The sequence below is a fragment of the Gracilinanus agilis genome, chromosome 4 (genome assembly GCF_016433145.1).
Source record: "Gracilinanus agilis isolate LMUSP501 chromosome 4, AgileGrace, whole genome shotgun sequence".
NCBI classification, from domain to species: domain Eukaryota; kingdom Metazoa; phylum Chordata; class Mammalia; order Didelphimorphia; family Didelphidae; genus Gracilinanus; species Gracilinanus agilis.
Window position 1 is genome coordinate 312,765,697 of NC_058133.1, and position 8,682 is coordinate 312,774,378.

The following is an 8,682-nucleotide window of genomic DNA, read 5'->3' on the forward strand; positions in this document are numbered from 1 at the left end:
AAGGAAGGAAGGAAGGAAGGAAGGAAGGAAGGAAGGAAGGAAGGAAGGAAGGAAGGAAGGAAGGAAGGAAGGAAGGAAGGAAGGAAGGAAGGAGAGGGAGAGAGAGTGGAAGGAAGGAAGGAGCTTGTTTAATTCAATGAGGTTTGGGTTTGGATTTTTTGCTTTGTTTTGTTTTCATTTTAGTCAAGCTGCGCTAGTGAAGACTTTCCACAGTGAGCCAAGATTTCCTGAGTGAAAGACAAAATTGTTATAGCCTCATTCATCATGCTGGTCACCCCAGAGCACTGTGCCAATTTGGTAAAGTCATCAGGCATCAGCTACCTGTCTTCCTTGTTCAGCATCTCTGGGGCTCAGTCATTACCAAAAGGGAGGCTCCCCCATAGGTATTCCTAAGCATAATGGAGACTTAAAGTGGTCTGTGGAGCTTTACAGAAGAGAAGCAGGTTTTATGTCATCTTGTTCCCAACAGTTCAATAGATCTGGACCCATTGCACAACATTATTTAACACCACTTATGATGGCAAAACAAATAGCACAAGTGCAATCAATCCTGGCTTGACCTGCCATTACAACTTGCAGTTATCTCAGAAGGTCGATGTCCTTTTCTGGAGGGTCAGATTATAACAAGTTTTCCAGGAAATCCAACTGTTGGCTCTGTAAATAAAGGTAATAGAAGCGACTGCACTCCCAAATGCTCCCCTAGACACTGGGTCATGAAGATCATGTCTGCAGCACCTTGTTTTTCTCTGAAAGCAGCTGCCTATCAGCAGAGTGCACAGTGGGAATCGCTATGGATTTGGTAGAAAACTATATTACAAGCTTGCTCAATATATAAAACCCAGCGGACACATTGCTATCCCATTACTTCACACATGAAAAAAAATACAGGGAGAAAAAAGAGAACTATGAGGGACATTACTATAACTTTCCAAATAATCTTGTTGCTGCCAACACTCACTTCCCAAAAAATGAATTTTTTTTATTGAGTTTGGCAATCTGAGCGAAGGTGGGTGGCATGCTATATAGAGAGCCTGGCCTGGAGTCAGGAGGACCTAAATTCAAATTCAGCCTCAGGCACTTACTAGCTGTGTGATTCTGGGTAAGTCACTTCATCTGTTTGCCTCAGTTTCCTCATCTGTAAAAATGAGCTAAAGAAGAAAATGGAAAACTACTCCAGTATCTTTGCCAAAAAAATTCCAAAAAGAGGGTCACAGAGTCAGACATGACTAAACAACAAAATAACAACAGCAATCCAAGGGTTTGGAAAGATTGTAGAAAGTAGAAATGAAATTTTGGTCAGTTTTGAATTAAAGAAGAGAATCTGGTCTCAAATACTTAATAGCTATGGAATCCTGGACAAGTCACTTAGCCCCAATGGCCTAGTCCTTACCACTCTTCTTCCTTGGAACTGATTACTTAGTATTGATTCTAAGACCAAAAGGTAAGAGTTATTTTTTTTAATAATAATTAGAAAAGAGAAAGACAGTTTACTCCTATAGCTCAAATAATGTGTGTAAATCAAGACTTTTTAATTACTGAGAAAAAAACTTTTTTTTAATATGTAGCTTAAACCAGGTCAAATCACAGATATATCAAAAGGCAGATTGAGCTCTAAACTGGAAGAGTCAGTGCAGAGGTAGGTGGAGCTGAGTGGTGGAGAACCGAGATCTGGATATAATCTAGGGTATGCCTTAATGAAGCCTTAAATGAAGCCTCCACTTGCAAATTGTCACCAATACCAACCATTCTGGGTGAGAGAAGACTGCAGTCTTATCTATAGTCACCATTATTGAGAAGAAATGAAATCATCACTTTTACTAATTAATCAACCAATCCACAAGCATTTATTAAGTACTTACTACATGCCAAGCCTATGTCAACAAAAAGGACAGTAATCTTGGCCTTCAAATTTACATTCTGTAAGTGGAAACGACACATTAAAAATATGTGAAGTATGTGTGAGATAAATAAAGAGACACCAGAAACTGGGGACATCAAGAAACCTTTACAGGACAGCAAGGTGGCACAGTGGGTAGAGTGCCAGGTCTGGACTCCAGAGGACCTTAGTTCAAATGTGGCCTCAGACACTTCCTAGCTATGTGACCCTGAGTAAGTCACTTAACCCAAATTGCCTAGCCCTTCCTGCTTTTCTGCCTTAGAATCCAATCCTAGCATTGATTCTAAGACAGAAGGTACAGGTTTTAAAAGAAGAGGAAACACTTTACATAGAAGTTAGGGCTTGTGAGATGAGATATAAAGAAAATGAAGATCTTAAAAATTGGAGACAAAGAAGGGTTACATTCCAGGCTTGGAAGACCTTTAAGAAGATCATAGACACCAAACTCAGATTAAATACAATGACCAAACTTGGCCCTAGAAAATAGACAATGAACTATATGTCCCTCCTCGTGGTTGAGAACTGAGAGACTCTGAGAGTAGAATATTGCATATCCTACAAGGCATTCATTTTATCTGTTGGTTTTCCTTAATGATTTTTCTTAACTGCTTTTCAGTATTACAGAGTTCATTAGGGGTGAGACATATTTGAGAATGACTATGAAATAAACAAAGTTATCCATAAAATATCTAAAAATAAATATTAAAAAACACCACACCACCCCCCGGCAATTGGGCATTGGACCAAGTTCTCCTTGCATCCTTTAGGACATAAACAATGTGCTCTCCCTAGGCAGGGAGAAAACGAAAATTCCCTCTCCCCTCATGGAGTCTCCTTTCTTCTCAAGTTCTTCACCAGGGCCAAGGTTCTCCACAGAAGCCTAACTAGTGGCCATCTGTGCTTGTGCTGCTTCAAAAAAAGCAGAGAGCAGCGGAGGCTGGGTAAATGGGGTCTAGCCTGACTAGGAGACTCCCCCCAGCTGCTTTATCAGATATCCTCATTTTGTGTATCTTTTTGGTCATGGTAGGTATTAAGGTAGAGAATCTCTAAACTAAATTATAAGAAGAAAGTGAAGAAAAGAAGTTTTCACCTATAAACAAATAGAAGGGTATCCTGGTTGTCACTCTCAGTTTACAAAACTCCACTGTCCCATGTTATGGAGAAAATTTAATTGACAAGGAAGAGACCACACAGTAGTTTCTACCAAGCCCCTTCCTACCTTTCCAATCTTCTTACACATTACTTCCTTCCACTAACTCTTCAATCAATAAATAAACATTTATAAAGCACCTGCTATATACCAGGCACTAAGCTAAATACTGGAGATACAAGAAAAGGCAAGAGGCAGTCCCTGCTCAGGAGAAGACAAAATGCAAACAATTTATACAAAGCAAAATATTATATAAATATCAGGATAAATCAGAAGTAATTAACAGAAGGAAGACAGATTAGCTATAGCCTAGCTCCATGTTGGAGAACCTATGACACACGTGCCAGAGGGGGCTGTTCCCCTCCCCTCTCCACACATGCCTGAAGACAATTCTCCCATCACTTGCCCCTCTGCCCAGCAGCCCAACGGGGAGCATTTCCTCCCTCCCCTGTCTGGGGCAAGGCAGGGGGCTCACATGCAGCAATTTGGACACTCGGTCTCTAAAAGGTTCACCATCAATGTCTAGACACTGTTATGCACATACAGTGCCATGGTTCCCACCTCTGTGTCTTTATACTGACTGGCTAACTCCAATGCCTGGAATGTTCTTTCTCCTGACCTAATTCTCTTTGAACCTTGATATTCCTCAAGCCTCAACTCGAGCACAACATGAACTCTTTCTTGATCTCCCCAACTGTTTATGTATTCCTTCCTAAAAACTATCTCATATCTATTTTTCAGATATTCTACTTATGTCTATATATGTTGTCTCCCTGATAGAATGTAAGCCCTTTGAGAATAGGGATAGCTTCACTTTGCTCTTTGTAATCCAAGTGCTCAGCACAGTGTCTAGTGCATAATGCCTTCTAAATATTTAGCAATCAATTCATTTCTTTTAGCAGAGTGGGTAAAAACATAGGGCACACTCAGTATGTCTCTGATCATATAGTTTCTTGTCATTAAATTTTTAAGATCTGAGTCAGTATTTTTAGGTCTATTCTGTGATAATCAGGCTAAGACATGAAATGTAATAACAAACTATGAAATCTTTTGGAAAATGTTGTCATGACCAGGTCATGAAATGTATTCTTATTATGATGATGAACTCCAGAAGTTCAGAGCAAAACATTAAATTAGTCTGCATAAAAAGTGTAATGGATTATTGCATTTTTTTCAGAGACATAAATTCTGAAACTTCTAATGGAATAGAACTTGAAATTTAGCTCTGACATTTAACAGGAATCTCTAGGCTTGACTTATGTTTTTTAGGCTTAATGCAATAACTGAATTATGGACTTTTCTCACTCTGAACCTGCCAGTCTTGCAGTGACAGGGATGAATATTTGCTCACTTAAATAATCTTTCTTAGGAGATGCTTTCTAAGATCAAAAATTATATGTTAAGAGAGGACTGAGCATGTACATTACTCCTTTTCTCAAAGAACTGTTCTATTGTATGTTGCAGAAAATTAAAGCCCTGCAATCAAGGGAGATAACCAAAGGCTTTCAAAAATGATTTAATAGAAAAATAACTTTACCTCCCAAACAGTTCCTAAATTTTCTCTTGAATTCTGAGGTTGCATATTCTGCTTTGTTTTGTTTTTAGATCACATTGACCACGATTGGCTACGGAGACAAAACTCCCCTAACTTGGCTCGGAAGATTGCTTTCTGCAGGGTTTGCCCTCCTTGGCATTTCTTTCTTTGCGCTACCTGCTGTGAGTATCTTTGCAAAAATCAAGCAGACAAAACTAGCCTTTGAGGAAATGTTATGTTGCTCTTTCCGTAATTTAATCTACGTGTATCCGAATCACTTGCAAAGAGGAATATGTCTGTGGTATACTTTTTTAAACTTTCTAAAAAAAAAGATAGGGGGGAAGAGAGAGACAGAGAGACAGAGAGACAGACAGAGAAACAGACAGAGAGAGAGAGAGAGAGAGAGAGAGAGAGAGAGAGACAGAGAGAGACAGAGAGACAGAGAGACAGAGAGACAGAGAGACAGAGAGACAGAGAGAGCCAGAGAAACAGACAGAGAGAGAGAGAGACAGAGAGACAGAGAGCATATCCTGAGCCTTTATGAATGGCTTAGATTTCAACTTCCACTAACTTTTATTAAGCCCTACTGGGTAGGTATCTGCACAGAATGCTGAGGATGCTACAGAGATTAAATGACATTCACAGTTTAGTTAGGGTTACTTTGTCTCTTAACCAGTGGTTTTCATACTATCTAGTTGTTTATCTAAGAGCAAACAGTCATTCAGAGATGGTCAGATAGCAATTATTCATACCATTCACAAATTTTAGTTTATTACTATATTATTTATTATTCTAAATTATCTATACAGATATAAAAAGTTATACACTCCTTGTAAAACACACTAACTTAAGTTTAATCTATGATTTCAGCTTCTCTGCTATAGATGAGTACATATATTAGGTATTTATGACTAGAGATTCATAGGTGTTAAAGTGTATGATCTTTAAGTGTTTGAAATATCAAATGTTTTCTTATGTCACAATTATCTGTTTTCTTACTGCATAGTCTCTGTTTTGTCAGCAGGTAGACAAGCATGTACATTTTCTGTGTCTTTTAGATATTTCTGCTTAGCTCTTTTGTAGAAGGTAAAACAGTGATCATCATTCTGTTCTCTGGTTACTTAAAGATAGTTAGTAAAAGTATGTCTCATTTTGCCTTACTTCCCTCCACTTCTTCATTTCCCCTTCCCTCTCCCCTACACTTTCTTCCCTCCTCCAACCAACGTAGAGAGGGACGAGCTAGCAACCCCAAATAAGCATCATCAAGCATCATCACTGAGGTCTCATGCGAAAAAAAATGTCCCTTCCAATTACACTCAGAAGTAATGGTACTAGTCCCAGCTTGCTCAGAAGTCCCGCAGCCCAGAAATTAACTTGGAGCATGGCTAAGGGACAGAAAAGTTTTGAGGAGGCAAAACCTACATCATTTTGCTTCTTCCAGGGGCTCTCCTTCTATCCCAATAGTGCTTGCTGGTCACTATGACCCAGTTGTGAATTAGCCATTAGTTTCTGTCTTATACCTCTCCATCATCATGAACAAAAGACAAAACGTGAAGGTCAAAGGAGATTTTTCTTCCAGGTATGGAAAAAACAGTATTTCCTATTTCAAAGTACATGGTTAATGTGAAAACGAATGCATTAAATATTTTAAGTCTTTACTTTGGTCAAAATATTATGCCATGCATTTAGGAAGAAAGAAAGCAGAAGATGAGGTGAATTCTGCCATAATAAAGACAAAGTCTAGGCAGCTAAGTGGTTCAGTAAATCCAGCACTGGACTTGATGGACCTGGAGTTAGGAAGACCTGATTTCCAATTCAGCTTCAGACACTTACTGGTTGTCATACTGGGCAAGTCCCTTAACCTCTGCCTGCCTCAGTTTCCTTACCTACAAAATGAGGGGGGGGGGAATAGCACCTACATCTCAAAGTTGTGAGGATAATATGACTTCTTGCCTCCAGTCTCCCCCTACTTCTACCCATTGTCTTCTCAGCTGTCAAATGATTTTCCTCAAGTCTGTGTCTGACCATGTCTCCCTGTCCTACTCGATAAACTCCAGTGGCCCCTCCTATTAACTCTAAAATCAAAATCAAGTCTTCTCATAATACAGCTAGAGTGCCAGCCTGGAATCAGGAAGACTCGTCTTCCTAAATTCAAATCTACCCTCAGACACTTAACTAACTTTCTGATCCTGGGCAAGTCACATAAATGTTTACCTTAGTTTCCCCATATGTAAAATGAGCTAGAGAAAAAAATTGCAAACCATTCCTGTATCTTTGCCAAGAAAACCCCAAATGGGGTCACAAAGAGTCATTAATAGCTAAAACGACTGAATGAACACTTTTCTAATGTTCTCATACTTTATTCCCATTCATTCACTCTACAATCAAGCTACACTGTTCTAATTATTCTCCACATCAACACTCTCTCTCTCTCTTCTCCTTGCCTTTGCCCTAGTCGACTCCCATTCTTGGGATACTCTCATTGCTCCCCTCTAATTCCTGATCTCCCTGACTTCCTTCAAATCTTTTTTTTTAATCCTTACTTTCTGTTTTAGAATTAGTCATTCTAAAGCCTAAACCATTAGACAATTGGGATTAAGTGACTTGTCCAGGATCACATAGCTAAAGAAGTATGTGAAGTAAGATTTGAACCCAGGTCTTCCTTACTCCAGGTAGCTACCCCATTTCCTTCAAGTCTTAAGTCTCAACTTCTGTAGGAGGCCATTCCTGATCTCCCTCAGCTGACAGTGCCTTCCCCTCTGAGCTTACTTTCCATTTACTCTGTATATATGTTGTATGTACCAGGTTATTTATATGTTGTCTCCTCCATTAGAATGTGAGCTTCTTGAGGACAGGGATTGTTTTTGCCTTCATATCCCCAGAGTAAGTACCTAATAAATGGTTTTTGACTGGCAACAGATCATTCTACAATTTGATTTATTTTAATAAAACAGATATTGTCCCGCTTCACTTATGCAGAGGTCATTTTGCCCGGCAGCCCCAACTCTTGGTCATATCTCAAGAATCATAAAAAAATTTTCAAATACCTCTGAGCTTTTCTTAAGTCAGACAACTGAAATATATTAAAAGGTAGCAAAATATAGTCTCTTTCCTTGATGTTGCTAATAACATCACATAGTATATATCCTACCTCTAGGAAGAGGTACATCTATTCCTAATTACTTGATCTAATTATCTGAATAGGTAGTGTGAGATGTGAATTTCACAGTAGAGATAGATTTTTTTACCTATTCTGAGGTTGTCTATCCACTGTTCTCAACTCTCTGAAAAACAAGAAAGAGGAAGAATGGGCCTCTGAGCAATGAAAATAGATGTCATACAATCCTTGGATGTTTCTTAGTCATAACAGAAGCCCGTAGGCCCTCCCTCAGGGCCTATTTACTCTTTTATTCTACAAAATTCTAGCAATTCCCAGATATCATAGGTTTAAAATTCAAAAAGGAAAGACACAGCTAAAGATAGACACATTAAAAACAAAAAGTGACAGCTAAAAACCTGATGGCAAGGAAGGGGATCAAAAGACCCCTATAAAAATAAATGTGAGAAATCAAAAAACACAGCAATCTGGACCATTTGGGGTAGGAACAAATGGTCCTTTATAACTTAATACTTCCTAATGAAGACACTGCATAATGAAGAAATAGCTCAGTTATGTTCAGGGTGATCATCATCAGTTCCAAAAAATAAAAATAAAGTGACATTTTGGGATGAAAATCTTTTTTAAGAATTCAGTAAAGTATATAATACCTCTGAGAAAGACTTTCATCCAAAATAACTAATTAATTTTATTCTCCTTGGCCCTGAGGTTTTGTTGGTGTAAGGAATACTCATCTGTAAAATATAGTCTTTGAAAGTAGATTGAGTCAGAAGCAGCTGGGTAGCATAGTGGAGAGAGCTCCAGAGTTGAGAGAACCTGAATTCAAATGTGACCTCAGACATTTCCTTAGCTGTGTGACACTGGACAAGTTACTTAACCTCAATTGCCAGACTTTGCTAATCTTCTTTAATAACTAAGGCATAAGGATAGGGGAAAGGAAAGAGGAAAAGAAAGGAAAGGAAAGGAAAGGAAAGGAAAGGAAA

At 38.7% G+C, this 8,682-nt stretch overlaps 1 protein-coding gene across 5 annotated transcripts in view; it reads left to right on the forward strand.

Moving 5' to 3' along the window:
* KCNQ5 (potassium voltage-gated channel subfamily Q member 5) overlaps window positions 1-8,682 on the forward strand; it is a 705,402-nt gene that overhangs the window by 589,242 nt on the left and 107,478 nt on the right. For all 5 annotated transcript variants that reach the window (XM_044676058.1, XM_044676060.1, XM_044676062.1 and 2 more), the window contains exon 6: window positions 4,653-4,763. In XM_044676058.1, coding sequence (XP_044531993.1) covers window positions 4,653-4,763 — 111 coding nt within the window. The remainder of the gene's footprint in view (window positions 1-4,652; window positions 4,764-8,682) is intronic.